The sequence below is a fragment of the Schistosoma haematobium genome, chromosome 7 (genome assembly GCF_000699445.3).
Source record: "Schistosoma haematobium chromosome 7, whole genome shotgun sequence".
Classification (NCBI taxonomy): domain Eukaryota; kingdom Metazoa; phylum Platyhelminthes; class Trematoda; order Strigeidida; family Schistosomatidae; genus Schistosoma; species Schistosoma haematobium.
The window spans coordinates 11450968-11475324 of record NC_067202.1 but is presented as its reverse complement, the minus strand read 5'-3'; the positions used below and the strand labels follow the sequence as shown (position 1 = coordinate 11475324).

The window sequence follows — 24357 nt, the reverse complement described above, 5'->3', positions numbered from 1 at the left end:
AATAAACTGATTTTTCTACAGTTCAAAGCTTACTTAGACAAATGATCGAAATGCAGACGAAAATATCGACGGGACTCATATGGTTCCTGTACTGTACTGTTGTATACTATTAGTATTTAGTTCTAACGAACCCCATGATCTTGATATCAGTATTTCGATGTTGGCTGATTTATCCCTATAGTATAGGCCCATCAAATAACTTGAAGTAGATGGGGTTTTTTAGCCGAAAACACTTAGTCATTTAACCCAAGACTGTCTAAACAATATTACATTCAATCAGCATCTGGAAATGTGTTCTAATGACAGACGAAAATCATTGAACCTTGGTTCTTATAGAATGCTTCTTAAGCTCTTCTTTTCGTCGTTCGCCTGAAACTTGGGTTTCTTGATTCTCACACTCTCCTAATGAAGACAATTTTCTTCTCTCATTATTTTGCGAAGGCTCCTGTCAGGCGGTCTGTGAATCAGATTTACCCGAATGCAGAACCTATAAAAATGCGGCATCATATAACAGCATTTCCAATGAAAGAGTAAACTTAATACATTCTAGATAATCCATAACCCTCCTCCTATGGCGACGAATATAAATAAGCGTTTTCAATATAATATTTTTGTTCATTCAGTGCATAATTTTTAACGTCAATTAATTTGTATACCTTCCCTTTTCTCTCTAAATATTTTCTAATTACAAACATGTTAATAATGAATGAAGCCTCCATTACATTTGCCGCCAGACTGTGCAGAATTATGTTTACGTGTTCATCTGCGTTTTGTTTGTTATCATTTCAATTTGAAAGAAATATTTCGATGTAATTATTGTGATGGGGATGGTAAAGCTTATCCTACTTATGATAACTTGTGTCACCATCATTTGGGACATCATGTAAAGCGAATATATTCATGTTTATGGTGTGCACAACAAACACGTAGTAATAATTCTGAGAGTCATAATAATAATAATAATACAAATTATACTAGTACCAAAGCTTTTCAGATATCAGAGACAACAGGTGATAATGCCTCAATTCCAGTTCATGACGTCTTAAAAAGAAAACTCACATCTGCAGCACACCATACGGCTTCTATTCATATGAATAAAGAAAATATCAAATTGACATGTTCCACGACTACATCCCATACAAATTCACGTTCTAATTCCTGTAAGTTGTGGCTTTTTTATTTTTCCATTAAAAAATTAACATTTATGACTACTGTTACTACTAGCCCAAGTGATGTCTCAGTGATTGTAAAGCGCTGGGTTTTTAACCACTAAATATATCTAGAATGCTATTCTGTCTATTTGGGTTTGAGAGTTATGTTCATAGGTATACTTACTTACTTACTTACTTACTTACTTACTTACTTACTTACTTACTTACTTACTTACTTACTTACTTACTTACTTACTTACTTACTTACTTACTTACTTACTCTACTCACTTACTCACTCACTTACTACTCACTCACTTACTCACTACTACTCACTCACTCACTACCACTCACTCACTCACTCACTCACTCACTCACTCACTCACCACTCACTCACTCACTCACTCACTTACTCACTCACTCACTCACTCACTCACTCACTCACTCACTACTTACTCACTCACTCACTCACTCACTCACTCACTTCACTCACTCACTACTACTCACTCACTCACTCACCTACTCACTCACTCACTCACTCACTCACTCACTCACTCACTACACTCACTCACTCACTCACTCACTTCACTCTACTCACTCACTCACTCACTCACTCACTCACTCACTCACTCACTCACTCACTCACTCACTCACTCACTCACTCACTTACACTCACTCACTCACTCACTCACTCACTACACTCACTCACTCACTCACTCACTCACTCACTCACTCACTCACTCACTTACTCACTCACTACTCACTACTCACTCACTCACTCACTCACTCACTCACTCACTCACTCACTCACTCACTCACTCACTCACTCACTCACTCACTCACTCACTCACTCACACTCACTCACTCACTTCACTACTACTACTACTTACTTACTCACTTACTCACTCACTTACTTACTTACTTACTTACTTACTTACTTACTTACTTACTTACTTACTTACTTACTTACTTACTTACTTACTTACTTACTTACTTACTTACGCCTGTTACTCCTCGTGAAGGAGCATAGACCGCTCACCAGCATTCTCCATCCAACCCTGTCCTGTGCAATCCAATCCAGCTCCTTCCAATTCTTATTCATCCTTTTCACATTTGCTTTTATTTCCCGACGTAATGTGTTCTTAGGCCTTCCTCTTTTCCGCTTCCCCTCAGGATTCCAAGTTAGGGTTTGTCTCGTGATGCAGTTTGACGATTTGCGTAATGTATGTCCTATCCATTCCCATCGTCTTTTCCTAATTTCTTCTTCAGCTGGAAGCTGATTTGTTCTCTCCCACAAAAGGCTGTTGCTGATGGTATCCGGCCAATGGATGTTGAGTATCTTGCGACATCAATCGGTTCATGATCTCAATCAAAAACTTAATAATCTCCACAACCCCTATACTAGTATTTATAAATACTTGTACCTTCTTGATGGTGGTTGTTGTAGTTCTCCAAGTTTCAGCTCCATACAGTAGAACTGCCTTGACGTTCGTATTGAAGATTCTCACTTTGATATTGGTTGAAAGTTGTTTTGAGTTCCATATGTTCTTCAACTGTAGGAATGCTGTCCTTGTTTTGCCAATCCTCGCCTTTACGTCTGCATCTGAACCTCCTTGTTCATCGATGATGCTTCCTAGGTATGTGAAGGACTCTACATCTTCCAGAGTTTCGCCATTAAGAGTGATTGAATTGCTGTTCTCCGCTTTGAATTTGAGAACCTTAGTTTTCCGTTTGTGTATGCTGAGGCCTACTGATACAGAGACTGCTGCTACACTGGCTGTCATTATCTGCATTCGTTCGTGTGTATGCGATAGGATGGCTAGGTCATCTGCGAAGTCCAAATCGTCTAGTTGATTTTGAGCTGTCCATTGTATTCCGTGTTTTCCCTCAGATGTTGAGGTCTTCATAATCCAGTCGATCACCAGAAGAAAGAGGAAGGGAGAGAGTAGACAGCCTTGTCTGACTCCGGTCCTCACTTGGAATGCATCTGTCAGCTGTCCTCCATGCACGACTTTGCATTGTAGTCCGTCATATGGGTTCTGGATAATATTGACAATCTTCTCAGGAACTCCGTAGTGTCGAAGAAGTTTCCATAACGTCCTCCTATCCACACTGTCAAATGCCTTTTCATAATCAATGAAGTTGATGTATAGTAACGAGTTCCACTCAACTGATTGTTCGACGATGATCCGTAGTGTTGCAATTTGGTCTGTGCATGACCGATCCTTACGGGATCCAGCTTGTCGATCTCGAAGCTGGGCGTCTACTGCATCTTTCATCCGGTTCAGCAACACTCTGTTGAAGACCTTCCCTGGTATTGACAGTAGTGTAATGCCTCTGTAGTTCTCACATTTGCTCAGATCTCCTTTCTTTGGAATCTTGACGAGGTGCCCTTCTTTCCAGTCCGTCGGCACTTGTTCCTCCTCCCAAATCTTTTTGAATAGAAGGTAAAGCATGTCTGTAGTTACTTCGATGTCTGACTTCAGTGCTTCAGCTGATGTGTTGTCGGGTCCCGCTACTTTCCCGTTCTTAATTTGTCTGACGGCCATTCTGATTTCTTCCTTCGTTGGTGGGTTGACGTCTATGGGAAGATCTATGTGTGCTGCTTCGATGTTCGGTGGATTCATTGGAGCCGGTCTATTCAGGAGTTCCTCGAAGTATTCTACCCATCTGTTCCGCTGTTGTTAAATTTCAGTGATTGGCCTGCCTTCTTTGTCTTTGACCGGTCTCTCTGGTTTACTATATTTCACTGCTAGTTTCTTTGTTTTATCGCAAAGCTGTTTCATATTTCATTCTCTAGCAGCTTTTTCTGCCGTCGTTGCTAGTTCTTCCACGTATTTCTTCTTGTCGGTTCTAATGCTTTTCTTCACTTGCTTGTTTGCTTCTGTGTATTCAGCTCGTGATTGGACTTTCTCTGCTCGTGTTCGGCTGTTGTTTATTGCTGCCTTCTTGTTCTTCCTTTCTTTGATCTTGTCCAGAGTTTCTATAGAGATCCACTCCTTATGATGGTGTTTCTTTAGGCCCAGAACCTCCTGACACGTTGAAGTTAATGCTTCTTTAATGCCTTTCCAGTTGTCCTCCGTAGTAGTTTCTCCTTCCTTCAGTAAATCTTGTAAGGCTTGGAACCTGTTGTTGAGAGCTATCTTGAATTCATTGAGTCTGTCAGTATCTCGCAGGAAGGCTGTATTGAACCTTTGTAGTGCTGTTTGTCCAGTTGTCCAGTTCTTTTTTAGCTTCAGTTTTAAATTGGCTACAACTAGGTGGTGATCTGAAGCTATGTCAGCTCCTCTCCTGGTCCTCACATCTTCCATTGTCCTTCGGAATTTTTTGTTGATGCAAATATGATCTATCTGGTTCTCTGTAGTGTGGTCCGGTGAGATCCATGTAGCCTTGTGTATACGCTTGTGTGGAAATATTGTGCCCCGTATGACCAATTTGTTGAATGCACATAGATTTGCAAATCCTTCTCCATCTTCGTTTCTCTCTCCCAGTCCATGTCGTCCCATGATATCTTCATATCCGGTGTTGTCTGTTCCGACTTTGGCGTTTAGATCTCCCATCAGAATGGTGAGGTCCTTTCTTGGGCATTTCTCTATGATTGACTGCAGCCGCTCGTAGAATTGATCTTTAATGTCGTCGTTGCTATCATTGGTGGGTGCACAACATTGGATAATATTCATTGTGATCCCCTCCTTTGTTTTGAATGATGCTTTGATGATTCTAAATATGTGAGATTCACATCCTACAAGTGCATTTCGTGCTACTTTGGACAGCATTAGAGCAACTCCCTGTGTGTGTGGAGCATTTTCCTCTTCGTGACCGGAGTATAGCAGCATCTCTCCCGTAGCTAGCCTTTTCTGTCCAGCTTGGGTCCAGTGGGTTTCGCTGATTCTCAGTACTGCCAAATTGTATCTCCTCATTTCCGTCGCTATTTGACTGATCTTCCCGGTCTCCCACATTGTTCGGACGTTCCATGTACCTACAAAAATTTTTGCTCTGGTTGTTAGAAGGGGCATCGGCCTCATGGCTTCCGAAGGAACTCGCCTTTCACCATGAGGCGTCATAATTCTTCTAAATGAAGACCTAACTTCCAGGGCAGAGTTAAAATGGTTTGAATTATTTTTTCTGGTTAGCGTTTTTTAGCGAGTTAGTTTTCTACGGGATGGGGACGCTAACTCCATGCCCAACCCTCCTCCTTTACCCGGGCTTGGGACCGGCAGTAACTCTAGAAGAGCTACAGGCGGAGTTTTCATAGGTGTAGACTACCTGATTTAGGTCCGCGTGAATGACATGTCGCAGAAGCGTTCGCAATAGCGTACGTATATTTACCCTTTATATTCCTTTAGAATATGAGTCTCGAAGTTTCGTAACACTGTTACTACTCGTACTATTCTGGGATATATCTTTAAATAATTCTACCTCGTTGTGTAGCATGACAATTTGAAGTGGTGCATATGTGTGTCAGGTTCTACGTTGCGTGCGATTGACTGACAAACTAAGGTTTACGCGGCCGGGAAAAATATCAGGTACCTAATCCCCCACCCATCCTACACGTAAAGACATGCAGAAGAATGTTATTTATTTATTTTAACACATAGATATCGGTACAAGGAGGCACCAAATAGATATGCGCCACACAAATCATCCGATTTGTGTGAGGGCTGGGATACTGCCCTGGTGCCCAAACCGAGGCAGGTACAGAAAAATGTTTCTCAGAGCTTATAGTACATAAGCCTCCACCACTTAAACTTGTGTTACTACTTGTGGATTTCACAATTAGTTTGAATATCACCGTTCTTAAAGAGCCGTTCTCTAATGCACAACTCAATAGTAATATAGTCCGACAACATTGCCTATCACTGGGTCATCAATTCACAAATTACTTATGAGTTTCAACTATCAGGAGACTCATTTTTGACCGCATCTTATCAGCTAGCATCAAGCAACATGAGCTAAAACATCAAGTCAATCAAACTAAAAGTCGTAAATAGGCGAGCAATTGGACGTTGATACTATTACGAATGTAACAATGGTGATAGATTATTTCGCAAATATTCACTGAATATTTAAATGATCTTTTAATTTCTTTGGATGTTTGACTGATTATTAATGAGAGATTTGGATTATCAAACAAACAACTATCCTCAGTATTGGGTTGTGGAGATTTTTGAGTTTCATTGTAATAATGAACTGATCAATGTTAAACCACTATTGAAAACCTGGAAGCACTAGACAGTCGTTTCGTCTTAATATAAAACTCCTCGGCGGCGCGTCTCCACAACTGCAGACGTGGGGTTCGAACCCAAGACTTTCGGCTCATGATTTCAATGAACTTTAACAATCTCCACAACTCGCTACTGACAATTATCATGTGCTCACCAGTGATTAGAATCGAGAGGGAATTCTTGGAGTTCTAGTTAAAAGCCGTGACCAATGGAGCTGATGATTATCAGGTGTGTGGCGGTTGCCCACTAAAGACAATGGAAGATGGTCGCGCAATGTCGTAAATTGGTTGAAGTTAGATATTGATATCATTGGATGTTGACTCAGTGGTCTAGAAGTTAAGTTTTTTGTGCACGAAACTGAAGTTTCTGGGTTTGAGTCTCGCGTCCATGGTCGTGGATGCGTACTACTGGAGAGTCCTATATTGAGAAGAAACGGTCGGCAGTTACCAGACGAAGCTTCTGCTTCTAACTCTTTGGCACGCTCCGACCACCAGGCTTCTCGCAAGCTTTGCCCAGTTTTATTGCGTAATACTCATCGTTTTCGGTCAAACTCACGGTCATCCTGCGTAGACTGACAGGCTTCAATGAGTTGTAAGGAGCCTGAAGAAACACAGTGCTTGTAGATTTGATGTTTCGCGAAGCCCAGCGCGGTTTGATATTTAGTTGCAACAGGAACTGCAACCAATTTACTGACATCAATCCGTTTATGACGATAAACTTGTTGGCCACTGAAAAGTAAGGTAAGATTAGCACAAACAAGGGCATGATCAGAGTCCAAATAGGTACTCCAAAAGGAGCGGCAGTCTTGTACATAACCACCCCAGTGGTGGCTGATCGCGATGTGATCAATCTGAGTCTAGGTTTGAGATGCAGAGGAAGCACACCAGTTGTCACATCGGTGATGATTGTGCCGGTAGTTAGTGTTAGCCAGAAACATGTTGTAGTCTGTGCACAGTTACAGTAGACAATCACCGTTATCTGTCCTGCGACCAACAAGTCTCCATCGGCCACCCAAACGACTCTCATCCGTGCCTAGATGCCCGACCTGAGCATTCAAGTCGCCGGCTAGTACTACAATATCTGTCGAACGCACTTTCTGTAGAAGAACAGTTAACTGGTGGTAAAATCCACCCTTGATTGCATCCGGGTTGGAATCTGTCGGGGCATAAGCGGAGATGACGAAAAGAGATCGTTTCTCACACCGACTTCTCACTTTGATGGAACCTTCTAATCTAACAGCACATAACCGACTGTTAATGGGGATCCAATCGATTTGTGCTGTCTCATCTCTAGCGCTTAGTGCGACACCAGCGCCAACAAAACCAAACGACATTGTCACAGGGTCCCTGAAGAAACGCACGTAAAACAAGTTTTTTAAAGCGACAGATGGAGAGCGAGTTTTTAGTACTTCACCTGAGTCTTGAATACGGGTCTCGGATAGATAACAGTCGTCGATATTAAGACTTTCCAAAGGCATAGCCAGCCCTATCTGTTGTCCGATTTGCATTAGTGTGCGAGAGTTGAAGGAAGCCAGTTTGAATGCTAAACATGATTTGAAAAAGTTTTTCACTATTCGTATTCGGTGGTAGCATTCAACTTTCGACCAGACAATGACTCGAGGATAGATAGGACAGGGTTTCCATTATAGGCGAGCTGCTGTATAAGTCGTAAAATAAGGATACACAAAGTGAGAATAGAAGAGAGTAGATAATTGACGTAGTACATAAAAAATGGATTGAAGCGAGAATAGTATTTCTCGTATTAATTGTCATTTCATTTGATTTGTGTATGGGCTGCAATAATACCCAGGTGTGCAGACCGAAGCAAATGGTTTTCTTAGGGGTCCACACCCAGAGCGTTTGATCTATAGGTCTAATCCACAAAACGGTTGAGTAACATCAGGAGATGCAGTTGCATGGTAGCCAGTGACTAACGATTGATTCATGCGCCATTTGTTCCTTCAGGATCTACTGATTTAGAGGATATCTTTACGTTTAAACTCATGACTCATATGATAATGCAAGTGAAAATAGAATATCACAACTCACCTCAATAGATGTACATAACAACAATACTTTCAATAAAACCGGAGTAATACACTTAAAGTTAGGTTGACTGTAACATATGAGTCATAAAAAATCAAAATAAATCGATACATTTAGACAAAGACTGTATAATAATACCCTAAAACAAGCTATTTTGATTATTAGAATAGGAATGACCACCCACTTTTCACACATAAGCGGTATTTGTATTGTGTTCTATACTTATGTATATCCATTACCGATTTCTTTGATAGCCATTCCTGACTTGAGTTATTTACATTCTGATTTACGCTACTGAGTGAGATCATTGTAATTTTACCAAATGATGTTAATATTAGCCTACGCATATGAACTTTTGTTTAGCTTAGTCGTAACACTTGTTATTTTCTATGGCCCGCCAAATATCAAGTGACAAAATTGCCAATCTGAATACCGACTCTTGTGGCCTTATTCCTGTGCTAAATCAATGACGCGTCAACCAGTTGTAACAGCCTTTCGTCAACTCTGAATCATCATTGGTCCCCTGTATCACAGCTTCTCGCCTAGCCCTACCTGTTCGGTCCAGAGCACAATATCAGCTTACACTGTATGAATAATATATTTCAGACATACGTGGTTTATATACATGCAAACCAGACCGCATCACACCATAAAATGAAAAATAATAATCATAGAGGATCAAGCCAAAGGTAGCTGCGAGTACAGGAGACTGTGTAACTAATAGATTGAGGAAAAAATAGGAGTAGTAAATTGTATAACAGTAGCCAATAGGTCAAATAAAAGCTTATGATAAAATAGAAATATAAGTGTGTATAATGTAGTTTCTGAATACTTATACAACAAGAGTATATATAATAAATAAACAGTTCCCAGAAGTTACCCATAATTTAATCTTCGGATTTGACAACACTTGTGTAGCGGTGTGCAGTCAATGTTAGATTCTGATAGGGCTATATGTTCGTACTCGTTTATCTCCAAATTCTTTCGACTAGTAGTCAGTACTGCATCACTGCTCCTTATGCAAAATATAAATTTAAAGCTCGAATTTATAAACCATTATTTGATTAACATGTTAAAGTTCCTACAAGATTATTGCAAATATAGTTTCCCAATGTTGTGCCTGTGCTAACAAAATTAAATGTAGGTTTTGAACGTCTTATCAGTTTTGTTTACTCTGTTATAACGATGGTCGAATTTAAATTGCCTTTTTATTTTACTCAATTTCGAATTTCTTTTCGCTTTTTTTTACGTGTTATCAAAATGATAACGTCGAAGCAGCTCATGGTTCGGTCAATAATTCAATTCTTAATAAGACTCAAAATATTTTTCGTTCCAATTCCATCCAAGAATTTTTATGTCATTTCAAAAATGTTCATTGGTCTTCTATAGTTCCCAGTGCTATCGAAAAAACTAATAAATGCGGTGCTGTCCAACATGAAATTCAACAATCATCAGATAACATCTTAACTATTGATGTTCCAGAGTCGCCACCACCACGTTCTCTTCATCCCGCTGTCGTTGTTATAGGTAATAAACAAACATCTTCAGTCAATAATGATGTTCGTAAAGTTGGTAATTGTGTTGGTAATGATGGTGTTACTTCTTCAGATCCACAGAAATCATCCAAATACTCGGATGTTATACAAATGATAGATGAATTACAAAAGATTCACACTAATGACAATAATAAAAATGTTAAAAATAAGTTATCTATGAATTTAGCTCCAAAGGTTGATTATGGTATAGAACTTCAATGTATTGAATGCTCTAAAGAATTTAGTACGAGAGAACACTATATGGAACATTTTCAAGTAAGTAGTTGTTGGATTTTTTGTGAAACCAACATAGAGGGTTTTGTAGAAATTATTCACTATTTTTCAAGTTTTACATCATGGACTAACGACGTTTAACAAAATAATCATTTGAAATTAGATAGAGCTGGACCCAATATTTCATTACCTATCACCTAGAACCTTCGAGCTTCGGAGGCCACTGCGTTACTCTTCAGACCATTGAATTGTAGTGTATTCAATGGTTTCGTTTTCTCGTGAACCATGAATTACCTTTTTTTGCTATCGTTATAGCTTCTACTTTTCAGATTTGTGTTTAGTGCAAAAACTTCGTGTTCTTCTTATAAATTGTTAACTTACTGATTTTCCATTTAACATTCACATTGATTCGATTGTTTAGTACCAGTAATCTACGAATTACTTATCATCTAACCAGTAAACTCGTGAACTTCATTTTTCAAACTTTAAGATGGATTAATCGTATCACTTTCATAATACTCCCCATTTATGGGAATACACTTGCCCAGTATCCGTTGCCATTCTCTATCTGATCCCCAGTACTGTCGTTACATGACCATTTTGCATTCTGGAAACATAAAGAAATCTTGAGGTGTTGTGTCTTTTTCTTCTGATTAGTAGCCAGGTTAAAATTGAATTCCGAATCATCCGTATAGTTTGCAAATGCTGTCGAATCAATATGTACTTTCTTCTAAGACTTTTCATTTCTGCTGTTGTATTTTTGGCGTGCGAGATCGTGGACGCGCACTGCCGAGGAGTCCCATACTAGGGCGAAACAGTCATCCTATGCTTTCAGGTTTTCATTGATGGGCTAAGATTGACCAGTTCATCATCTCAATAGAAACCAAGAACCAGAACATAAACAATACACAATCAGGACAACTTTAATTCCTCGCCGATAGTTTACATTTTCCTCAAAACAGAAATAAACAATTTTGACATTTTTCTCTCCTATTATAGTGATAAAAGACAGCAAGATATAAGCACATTATATTGAGTTTTCTAGCAAGCTCTTCTTCATACTTATTTTATTAATTACAACAATCACATATGGGTTTCGTGGATATTATAGTAATTTAATAGTAGAATTCATGAGTCAATTGAAGTTAGACCACCATGAAAAACCTGGAAGCAATGGAAGGCCGTTTCGTCCTAGTATGGGACTCCTCGGCAGTGTGCATCCAAGATCCTGCACGTAGGTAATAGAAGGGCAGAAATGAAATGATGTCAAAAACAAATATGAATAAAATCATGAGTATCTGAACCATATATATAGAAAGATGGGGGATAATATTTTCTAACATGAGATATAATAACTATGATTATAGCTTAAGGCCAAGGTAAAAGTAAGACCTACTTCTTTTGTACTCACAGTTCTGGCTTCAACTCTTGGATGACAAGAGCTTCTACTGTTTTAAGGAGTTGGATTCGAAGGAATCTAGATAGATGTGAACGAACTATGTAAACAACTTTTAAATCAACCTATGGTTCAGTAGAGTGATTAGAGCTGATTAGATGTTCAAGACTAAAACTTCTAAATGCTTTCTACTCACCCTTGTAGAACTACACTGTGACATGTTCTTGTATCCGAGTTGAAAACAAGCGCTGACTATGCCGTATGTACCTTGCTCCACTTACTCCAATACTTTCAAACTGCCTGACATCAGAATGATAAGTCAAGTTTCCATTCGTTGAATTCATCTTGTAACACCACTCAAGCTGCCAAGAAAAAGCTGATTATAAAGTCTGTTTTACATACATAAAGTTTGCTGATCATCAGTTTTATGATCACCCCGTTAATTCTCACGCGTTTCTTTCCTTTCAACCCTTTCTTTCCCTATGCTATACAACTTTTAACCATTTAGATGTGGTAACACTACACATGATCATCCCTCCACTACTTTGCCCTATTTTTATTATGTCTGGCTGCCTTTAATACTTATGGTATGTACTGTTCGATTAACGGTAGATGTCTACTGAATCAATCAATAGGGTTTTCACCGTGATATGTCCATTATTATTGTGTTACAATAACCATGCTAGTGAATTAGATATTGGTGAACTTTTGCACCTATTACATCATAAATGCTCTAAAAAGTATCATTTTCAAATCAGAAAGGTTATTTGAAAAATTGGTGTAGAGAAATTCAATTAATCAAAGTAAATCATGTGGATAAAATGCATAGTAGGAGAAATTGATTCAGATGATCACATTAAAATCACCCGATGTTATTATCATCATGTGTAATAAGCGAGGTGTCGTCCGAGTCTAATTATGGTAAGCATCTCATGCAAATTATGTAAATTGGGAATGGGGAAGGGCAGATATAAATATAATTAGAGATATAGATAGAAAGACAGTCCAGCTCAGTTTTTCTCCATCGGTTTTTCTAAATAAATTTATTTTGGATTGATTGAAGTTAGACATTGACATCATTAGATGCTGGCTCAACTTTATAGAGGTTAAGTGTTCGCATGTGAAATCGTAGGTTCCGGATTCGATTCCTGCGTGTAGAGCTGTGAATGGTCACTGCTGAGGAATCCCCTATTTGAACGGGACGGCTGTCCCATACTTCTAGGTCCTCAGTAGTGGTCAGTTCGTGATTTCATTAGCGAAAATTTATTTGTTCCAATTTCTCTTCGTTTTTTTTTGTTAATTATAACTTGTTTTCTGCTCACTCCACTCTACCATCCTTTACTTCTCTAGAAAGAACATGCATCAAAATGTAATCGTGAATGCTTTTATCGTTGTTTTGGTGCATGTAAACGTCTTCTACCAAATATTCATGATTTTCGTGAACATTTAACTGAATGTCGTCATGCGCAATCTATATTTTATTCAACATTTGGTCATTTCTATAACAAAGATAAAGCATTTGATTTGTTCAGTGTTGATTCATTGCCAATAAATGTAGAGAACAATAATAATAATAATAAGCAGCATACAATTGATGAACGCCAAGAACAATTAAATGTAAATAATACTGATCGAATATATTCAAGCAACGTGCATAAAATTAATAAACATAATATTGATGATAATAGTAATACTATACAGGGTTGTAAATTATGTTTCTGTGCTTATTGTGGAATTGGTTCACAAAAAAAATCTATGATGAATTCTTCGTCTATAAATTTACCAGATCCAGTATTACCTAGTTTAGAATCCTGTACATCAGATGACGGTAAGATCTGTATATGTATATGTCACATTTGTATTAGGATTTTAATATAATTTCACTTCATTTTTATGCTTTATATTCTTTTGATTCCCCTGTTTATTGTGTGACTTAATGATTATTATATAATTTGGAAAGTACATGAACATTAAAACATGATTAATTTTATAACCTTTATGAAAAAAAGACTAGAATAAAAGTGTTACTTAGGGAATTTTCCTAAAATAAGGCTTCAGAGAGCATGAGTAACAAAGATTGGTGACTAATCACATTTTCACAAATTCAGTGTAATCCAATACACAGAATTATGCGATAAACTTAAAGCTGGATTAAATAATTTAATATTTATGTAACAATTCTCCTACAATCCATTTCGATTATGTTTAATTTTGGTTAAGCCCTTTTATTGACTTATTTAACAGACAATTTTATTCGGACAATAACAATTCATTTATTTCTTTGTACTATTTTAATCACTATCTTGTCTGTATAAATGTGTACTTTTGATCACATACAACAACCTGCGTATATATCTGTCTCTAGCATAAATGTTGATCGCTTAAATATCGCTCGATGATTCATTCTCTTTATCATGTATATGTGTGCTGGAATCCTAATAATAGCCTTTGCCTTGCATTGATTCGATTTGACTATAAATTCATATATCTCTCTCCCCCCCACACACACACATTAGCCTCCCCGCTTCAAATCCACTCGATGTGCTTGTTACTTCGTTATGTGTGCTATCCGTTGATAAATTGTAGTCGCCCTTCTTATTGCCTTCTGAATTCAAACGCCTTTGGGAATTTATATGCTGAAGGTTATCAAGGTGATTAATTAGCGAAGCTAAGCCACTACAGTCAACATTCTATACTATCCTACTCAACTGAAGTTACCTGTAATTGTTTGTATTCTCTCTTCATTGTTGACAATAATTACGGTTGAAATGAATTGATGTCGAAATATACTAAAACACCTGTAACTAAAATGTAATGTTACTGTCAATAGAAACTAATCAACTCCAGCATCGCTAAGACCAACCCCCTACAATCAAATATAATAATGTGAACTAATTTTAAACTAATCAATGCCTATCTGTACACAATAATTGTTTTGTGGTTGTAACACTTTGAAGTATAAAGCAATAACTACTTCGTTAGAACTTTAATGTATGCATCAAATATTAGAATGGAATTAAATCGAATTGACCGAGTCTTATGTAGTATGAAATACTCATCATAGATTCCATTCCTAACCATAATCTTTAAATCAATGTACTAAAAATGGCTAATCAAGGATTGTATACATGATGACATGATTATTAATATTTTTCCATACAGCAGGCCACCATTGATTCAACTTACCACTTCAATCCAAAAACTAGAATAGTATTTTTGGTAAAAGTATAGTATACTGATACTCAAAATGAAGACGACGCAACATGTATTTTAAGCGGAATTTGAAGTGAAAATCGAGAGTATTTGGTTTTTAAAATGTTTGAAATCAATGAAAATATCTATTACTCAATCAGAAAGGGAATTTTAAGTAGTACATGAACTAAATTTCGAAACATACTTGATCTGAAGGTAAATTGTGTGTTAAAGTACCAGGTGTTGTTTATTGTAAAAAGAAGGTTGGTAAAACATTGCGTTATAGTGTATATCAGTTGGTGATGAAAACCTAACTGGAGTGATAACCCTAACTCACAACACTCGCCTGACTCCTTGTGTGTATATTTATTTATGAACTACCTTTTCATAGTTATTTCCGTTACTTTATATTGTTAATTGTTGTAGAACTAGACACCGTTTCCTGATTGGTTAATAAATCGCCCAAGGTCATCTGAGCATTATATTTTTATCGTATTTTTATCATTTTAATTAAAACACTAGCATTTTAACCTCAAATCTATCGCTCCAGTGCACCAGCTTACCTAATTGGATTGCTGTTATAACTTGTTGGTTTGTGCCCCTATCACTGTATAGCGTAATTATATCGCCAACTATAGAGCAGTGAATTATCGATCGGACCAACGACACATAAACCCTGTACGAGCAGTCTAGAGCCCTTATCGATCCTGATTCCCGCCTAACCCTGCCTGTTAAGTCCAGAACATCAATCTCAGCCTCTGTGATATGAATCACGTATTTCAAACATACTGGGTTTATATACCAAGTAAACGGACTACATCGTACCATGAAATGTGAAACAACATTTGTACAAGATTTAGCCAAATGTGTCTGTGAATAAGGGAGATAGTAATTGATAGACAGGGCATAAATCAAGAATGGTAAATCATATAATAATAGTTCATATGTCAAAATAAAGCTCATAATAAGAGGGACACGAATATGAATAATTTAGTAAATTAATAGTTATACGATAAAAATGTACGTATAGTAATAGACCAGAAATAGATCCCAGCAGTTACCATTCATTATTCTCATCGGGATATAACAATTACTTAATAAGTCGAATGCAAATGATCTTTCACACTATTGATTCTTTCTTTTCCACAGGTAATTCTATCCCAAATATCAGTAACATTACAACGAACACCACAAGTAACAATAATGATGATAATAGTAATAGCCAATTGAATAATGGTGTTAACGTTGTCCTACAATCACAGTTTTCAGTAGATAGTTTCAGCACTGGTTATTTATCGGAAGATGATCATACTGGATTTGATACAACTAAACAACCAATGCATAACAACACAATTAATAATCATAATACTAATGTCCAGCGATATAATCTTTACACACCAAAATATTTTTCTAATTTAATTAACTTACACATTCATGAGAATAGTTGTCATTATTCAAGACGAAATAAATTAATTGCATGTCCATGGTGTCATATACGTATGACTTGTAGAAAAAAGGATAAAACTCGTGCTACCCATATGCATTTATTCTCACATCTTCATGAACATTGGTAAGTTTAATTGGTTTGAATTGAGTGGTTTGTTTGATGGTTTACTGTTTTTCACGTGTTTTTCTCGTTTGTTTGTTTGTTTTCGGTTAGAATTGTTGAACTCAGTAAGTAGATCAATCTCTTGGTCTATTAATACTAACATGAATTGACTCTCTTTCTTTATGGATTTCAATGGCATCCAACTGAAATCAATCATAATTAACATAGAGGATTTGATAAGAAAAAAAATATTCATCTTTACAATTTATTACCTTCCACATATTATACGTACATTAACGTAGTTAGACCATCAAATTTCTCTTCAACTATGTATGATTGATATTTATAATGAAGCATAAATATGTTAAACTTTATTCTATATATGGCATCATGTATACATGAATGTATTTCAGTACTTCTGAAGTTAACACAGGTGTTCACCACTCTCCGTATGACAAAGTTAGACAATTTTTTTGGAACAAAATCAATTTCTAAGAAAAGTGTTTATAACAATCGTTTTTTGTTTAGATTACATAACTATATGATTAACTGTTTCCCTAATACTAAGCGTTCTTGCTAATCATCCATTAGATGATCTTTTTCGTTGGTAGATTAAAATTACTATGTTTATATATCTATTAATCTTATCATTATGGTGTGTACTTGACTTTGAGCCATATTCTAAGTGTGCCCCCAAATGCCCTGGTACGGTCGAGAGTGGGTAGAGTCCGCTCTCCTTCTCGAAATGCTTTCACATGGCCACGCATATATAGCCTCTGTCAGGGAAGTCCTACTCACTGCCTTCTCGTGGCAGGGGTGTTGTTTACGAAAATGAGAGGACGAAAAGCGAATGTCCGGCGCTTTAACCGGATTCCAAACCAATGGTGTACATGGGCTCCAGTATCCTCCTGTGGGAACATATGGCGTATGGAACAATCTTGGTCACCGGCTTTTATGGGACTGCATCTCCTCACTATGCTCCACTGCCTTTTGGATCATACCTTCAGGTCGAAGGCTCGGGGTGTGACCCCCTAAGAAAGCCACCTGCTTCGGTTTGGGCACCCGGGCAGTATCACAGCCCTCACACATGTCGAATGAGATTTGTGTGGCGCATATGTATTAGGTGCCTCCTTGTACCAATATCTATGTGTTAAGATAAATAAGTAAATAAGATTCTAAGTGTAAAGGCTAGTAACACTAGTACCCTATTGTCCAAACTGAAATAGATGGGTGGAGTCATTATTCGAGCCTGATATTTAGTGTGTGAAAATTGAATGGATTAATCGTGCACGGAATTACCGCTCCACTAAAATTCCCCGATATTTGTTGTACTGAATTCCGTAGATTTAAAAAAAAAGTAATTCCATAGTTATCTGTTGTTCACATATGTGCATCAAATAAAATGTAAATATATACTGATGATCAACTGATCATTAATGTTCAAAGTAGGTTGTCTACTCGTTCATGAGTAAATAAAACAGTTTTGTAAGAAAAAGTTTTAAAGAGTTCAATGATAGATACATATTTAAGAAAAAAACCACTTTATCTACTCTAATGTGAACAATTTCCGTAGTCTTTCACGTATTGTTTCATTCAGTTATGCAACTTTGATTGTCTGGTTGGACAATTTCACAGATTTGTAGTTATAATCAGCGTACTGAATTACGTTAGTGTGACAAAATCACTTGTCTTTAATAGCTAACTTTTTCTAGGGTTTCCAGATATTACATCTTATTCATGAACTTGTCATGTGTATATTCACATTTGTGTTACATCCACAGTTGAGTAGTTATTTGGTCACAGTAGCTAATTGGATAACGCAGTGGCGTTTGAAGTAAATTTTACTGGGTTTGAATCCCGTAGGGAACGTCAACTCCAGCCGACCAGTCCCAAATAGGACAAAACTCACGTCCTGCACTCCACTGCTAGCCACATGTCATCTGTACTGTATCAACTTGTGTCATAATGGTTATATCCAAGCAATTCTCACATACACTAACCAAGACTGATCAAATTTCAGTCAAAAATGCTAACAACGGAATGATCCAAATGATTTCAAATTGAATTCAAGTATTTAGACAAAAATATATTAACAGAATACTACAATGTATTCCGAGATTATTTTCCATGATATGTTAATTCTCACCCCAATAAAATCATGTGATCGAACTTAGTCGGTTGTTTAATGGGCTCTGATGACATTGTATTGTATTTTGAGCATTTCTGTCTACTCAGAATATAGTCACTGTTTGTTTGCTTTTATTTACTCTCTCTCTCTCTCTCTCTCTCTCACCTATATACACATACTCGTCTTTTTTCTGTTTATTTATCCTCCTTTAAGTATGGCTACTTGGTGTCTTGAACGTATGCGTAAGTGGAATGAGAATGCCAAAGGTTAGTTTTTGTTTACCTTTCTGACAACCATTGTTGTATCTGAATTATTCTTCAGTATATTATATGTGAACAATGAAAATGACATAGTTTCTTGATGATAAAAACAAGAAGTACGAGAATTAATAAAATGGTTGAACTACACAGTCTACAGTCTGTAAACAACATAGTAATGACTTGTAAGCTTAATGTGTGCGATTCTGTGAATATTGACTAATGAATCATAGTTTAATTATCATTATTCACATAGTTGTATCATATTGTTGTCAGCGGTTTAGATGTTACACTTTCTAAAATATACCAAATCACTATGCAAATGAGAAGACAGAGATGGTGGAGAAGATTTGTAGCTCAGGTGGATGATTCAAGTGAAGTTTTGTTTTCTTATCTGGATGGTTTAGTCGTGGAGCTTTCATTGTTCTTCTGAACAACATTATCAGCACATACTTCAGGTAGAAGTTGACTTCACTGAAGAAGACCGAGAGGAATATGACTTTGGCGTAACCCCTTAATTGACTTTCTACAATAGTATGCTCTTGTTCATAATTTCTTATTTATTGCATAACCTTTTGACGGCATATATACCGTGTTTAACATTTTTTCCCTGTATATTTTGTGATAATGTCAACTCATGCAATGTTTATTATACTCTGTTTTGTTTATAAGTTCTGCCAAATTGTGTATGTGGATTGGCTTTGCTCGATTCTCCACAGGCTATTTTATCACATGCCGGAGTTCACTTATTATATACAAACAAATACAGTTCTTCCAATATTATCCCAAATTCACTACAACATCGTTCATACAAACACTCGTTGTCATCATCACCATTAAAATCCCAACTAAATTCTTCTGAAGAATGCTTATTACCCAAACCTAGTGATCATATTCCCTGTCCCATAAAAATCTATCGACACGTAAGTTATGTAAACCTGTTTTAATTCATTACTTAGTCAATCGAATGTAAATATTGAATATCTTGAAACCATTTTGTGATTGCTACACATTCAAAAATTGTTTCCATACTAAATTATATTTCATTATGCAATCAAACATTATACTAAGTGAGAAAAGTAACCATACATCACAAAATGATTATTATTTTCCGTTCATAATCTTTATTATTTTGAAAAATGTGGAATTTCTTTCTTGTTCATACCTTGTTAACATGTAGAATAGATGGAATGTAGCTAGCAGTTGAATCTAGGACGCTTGTTTCAGGTGGATAACCATCTCATAGCCGATACGGTTGCGGGTGGGTTTCCTGGAGTTTTGGTGAGAGTCTAATCCGTGTCAGGTGGAGACCGTTATCCACTTCATACAATGGATGGAGGGTTACACAAGATTATGGATCGATCGAAGTTAGACATTAACACCTTTATAAGCCAACTCAGTGGTCTGGAGGTTAGGCGTACCCGCGCGAGACAGAAGGTCCTGGGTTCGAGCCCCTTTTGTATGTGCTTGTGGATACGCACTGCTCGGGAGTCCTATACTAGGACGAAGCGGCCGTCCAGTGTTTTCAGTTTTTTAATGATGTTCTAGCTTAGATCGACTCATGAATTCAACTAATAAAGTTAATACAATCCCTACAGATCTCCAAAATTGGTGATTGGTCATTTATCACTAGCCTTATAAATATATATATATATAATAAATTAATTATTGCACATTGTTCTACTATGATTCAACGTCATCTGATAGTCTTATTTTACGGTTAAAAAAGATCTACCAGAAAACTGATGTAATCGAATCTCAAACCTTATCAACTTCATTGTTTATTCACAAGATGTTTTTTGTTGTAACACAATAATGTGTATACATTCATACGACGACATATTGTTATTGTTACCCGTTATGTTGGCACTCTCCGTCTTATATTTTTCTCTCAAAACAGTTTCTTTTTTAATCATTAGTATGTGAAAAATGAATCAGGCATGAATTAGCCAATGAATGAGGTCAAAAGTGCAATCATGTGAAAAATTAACATAGATACTATTGCTATTGCAACACTATGCATAATATTATATTGTGTGTTAAATATACATTAATTAACTAATTAGATTATAAAATTACCATGGTATGTATGGTTGGAATATTCTAGTCAATTCTTTTTTGTTATTATTTTCTTATTTGCTTATTATATAAGATATAGATGGACAGTTTACATATGTGTTTATAATTAATTGTGTTATCAATTACGGTTGTCGTTGTTGTTAATGATGATGATGATGATCGTATTTTCTTTCAAAATCTACTTTTCCATTGGTCATATTATATTATTGTAATATTTCATTGTTTAATGCTAACTATTCATAGGATTACATGAACGTGGACTTGTATAATGAACTAATTTTAGTTAGATATCCAATAAAGATCAAGAAAGACAGTCAGTAGTTATTAGTATTAATGGGTTTTTTTTGTTTGAATTCTTGAAATTCTTAGTAGTTGTGTTGTATATTCCTTACACTACCACCAGGTTATAGATTGAATGTAAGAATTCAGAATGAGCATTTTTACTAAATTACCATTGAATAGATTAAATTACTAACATTAATCAAATTGTAATTAGTAAATAACCTACATCCAGGTTTTCAATGGTGGTCTAACATTCAATAATTTCATGATCTCTATGCAAACTAAACTATCTCCACAAACCACCTATACTGATATGTTCTAATAAATAAAGACATTAATTAACATTGTGCTCTCCTTTATATAATACACATTTGTGATGGATTTGTTTATAAAGAAAAAAAGAGATAAACAACAACAACAACAAAATGCACACACACACACGCACACTTATAAAGAAGGTATTCTTCTACTTATGGGGTCATAAATAGTTGTTTTTCTTGTAAGAACTTTCTGCATTGTGTTGTTGTTTACAATAAGCATGATCATTAAGAAAAAAAGGTTTGTTTAAATAAATAAATAAATAATCTTTTTTTTTTAAGAAAGGATAATAAGTTAAACATTCCATTTTATATCTGTTCTGTGTTCTTAATTAACTCACAATTCTGTACTACTGAAATCTGTTTTCTTTTTGTTTTGAAATTTTTGTCGGTCATTTTCGTTTGTTTTTCTTTTCTTTTCTTTTCTTTTTTTTCTAATAGTGATATATTAATTAAAAAATATATAAAGAAAAATAGAATAACGTTTTGTTTGGCTTATATTAAACTTAATTATAACCTATTTTAAATGAGCTAACTAATTAAGCTGTGTATTGTTCTATGTTGACTACAAATATGTTTATCTATCTCTTTCTATTTGTTTATTTTCAATGTACAAGAATACACATATTTATACACCATGGTAATATTATGTCAGAAATGAAGTATATGGGGTGATTATGAGAAAAGGTTATAATGAACTGTAAAAATTCAACACAAAATGTTTTTTGTATTTTTCTTCTGGAATTTTTATATGTTTATTGAGAAGGTTATCTTTTACTTCACTGTAAACTATGTTTTTCTTTTTCTTAGTTAAAGAATTAATTAATACTAATAAATATCTGGTTTATGTTCTATTCTGTCATTCAATAACAGAATGCACTTATAAATACTTGAATATTCAGGGACTTGAAGGTTTATAAACACTTGTCAATATAGTCGATTCTTAAACTATTTTCTTGACAAGTATTCATCAGTCAGTTAGTTAGTCAGTAACAACGTAGAACTTCGTACGTACATACATCATTTCGAGTTGCCATACCACATTAGCACAGAGATGCAGTTGTCGATTCAAATCGCGTAGTGGTAGAAGTAGTAAGAGTATAAACATGCTTGCATTGTTGCTTAGAGTGGTCAGAAGACTTTAGATTTTGTCAGGGTCTTCACCAAATAGAACTATGTCATTGGCATATTCTAGATCAAAAAGTGAATCTCCCGGTAGAAGTTCAACCCCTGGAAATTTAGACCATGTTGATTGAATCTATGGATTTAGTTTAAACTATAAAAGGTTGCTGTGATCACAATTTCATTTTAACATCAATATATCTTACACGTTATTCTGTGTTACGTTTGAAGCGATTACGAGTTCACCTAGTCTGAGAACGGAACAAAGACTCTGTAAGCAAAGACCAATAAGCTAGCTATTCTGACACGTCTCAATCCTGCTAACTAGAGAGAGAAGTCCAAGTTCGAAATAGGGAAATATATTCCGCGAGCGGCCAGAAACACAAGCAGTAACAACAGGCACAAATCAAACGTATATATTCAGTATAAAATTGTCCTCGGTAAGAGGAATTTTTAAAATATAATGAAAAAATAATGTATTTACCAAGTGAGTTCTGGGGATCTAACATCTTCCAACAAACTGAATTCAAGGAAAATGGATCATGTTTATAAAATTTAAAATGATGAAATTTCACCCTAACAATAGATACCTGGTCATTTTTGGTGTTATAAACAGCTAATATTGACATGTTGTATGTCATATTAACTTACGTAATATATGACTAAATTATACAATTATCATCTATATTATTATATTACTGCCCAAAAGTAGAGTAATATGTGTTTGAATATCACTTGAACATTCAAAATACAAGTGTATATGGATTATGAACACTAAACATTGGACTGATTAAATACAGTCCGCGTATCTCATATCTTATTGTCTAGAAATATTCTATATTGAATGATTGGAAAAAGTCGGTAAGAAACTCCGCTTGACATAGGTCTCATGCTAGTTAACTTCCATCAGCAAGGCGTACCTACAGTTATGAGGGAAGTACAGCCACCCAACTGTAAGACGGGAACCCGCTTTACTGTTGGGGATGTTAGATACCCAGAACTCACTTGGTAAATACCTTACTTCTAAAATTTGAATTTCTGTTTTCGCGCCGAAAGCGCTTTTCTTACCTTTATGTCGTATTTCCCATTTGGGAGAATCTTAAACGCTATTGGTCCGTTGTATCTCTTAGTATGGTTTTTTGTAACGCTTCTCAAGGACAGTTTTATACTGTATATATACGTTTGACTTGTGCCTGTCGTTATCGCTCGTGCTTCTGGCTGCTTGCGGAATATATTTCTCCGTTCGAGCTTCGACTTCTCTCTCTAGTTAGCGGGGCTAGGACACATCAGAATATCTAGCTCATCGGTCTTTGTTCCGTCCGCAGACTAGGTCAACTCGTATTCGCTTCAAACATAGCATTTACCCAGCCTCATAGTCTGAGCCGTTACTACTAAGCTATTCAGACAGCGATTGATCTCTTGTAGGAATGAAATGCTTCCAGTTGATTGATCATGGAGTTATTTAGTGATTTATTTAGATAATTCGATGCATTTTAATAATTGTCAGTTGTATCCAACACTTTCCACTTCTTCCCATAATAGTTAGAATGTTTCCACATCAATCTCCTTAGGAACTTGCTACCTCAACATTGTTTTTTATGCTGTATCTACCGAAGAAGGTGATCCATCAGCTTTCATATGACTATTGATTTTTTAACATAATGTCGAATTTTATATTCTGATCGGTTGTCATTAATAGTAGTCATATTGGTAGTATTTAGTTTATTGTACATCTCTTGCCTGTTTACTTATTATTCCACTTTTCACTATTTTTTTTCCTTTAACAGTTGTATGGAATACGAATTATGATTTTCAGTCAAGTTTAAGTTAACAGATTGAGCACTGTT

At 36.0% G+C, this 24357-nt stretch overlaps 2 protein-coding genes across 2 annotated transcripts in view; one reads left to right on the top strand and one right to left on the bottom strand.

Annotated features, from left to right (window-relative positions):
• The window catches only part of MS3_00009605 (uncharacterized protein), a 55778-nt gene that overhangs the window by 20581 nt on the left and 10840 nt on the right, over positions 1 to 24357 (top strand). The window contains exons 10-15 of the mRNA XM_051217998.1: positions 713 to 1160; positions 9698 to 10230; positions 12935 to 13412; positions 15926 to 16346; positions 18667 to 18719; positions 19383 to 19633. Coding sequence (XP_051064431.1) covers positions 713 to 1160; positions 9698 to 10230; positions 12935 to 13412; positions 15926 to 16346; positions 18667 to 18719; positions 19383 to 19633 — 2184 coding nt within the window. The remainder of the gene's footprint in view (positions 1 to 712; positions 1161 to 9697; positions 10231 to 12934; positions 13413 to 15925; positions 16347 to 18666; positions 18720 to 19382; positions 19634 to 24357) is intronic.
• MS3_00009607 (uncharacterized protein) lies at positions 843 to 22412 on the bottom strand (the record flags this gene model as incomplete). Its single annotated transcript, XM_035731290.1, has 10 exons — positions 843 to 938; positions 1060 to 1082; positions 6930 to 7102; positions 7334 to 7916; positions 9032 to 9136; positions 13368 to 13419; positions 14771 to 14786; positions 16331 to 16528; positions 21730 to 21822; positions 22408 to 22412. 10 exons carry the CDS (start codon positions 22410 to 22412, stop codon positions 843 to 845), a joined length of 1344 nt encoding a protein of 447 aa, XP_035588146.1.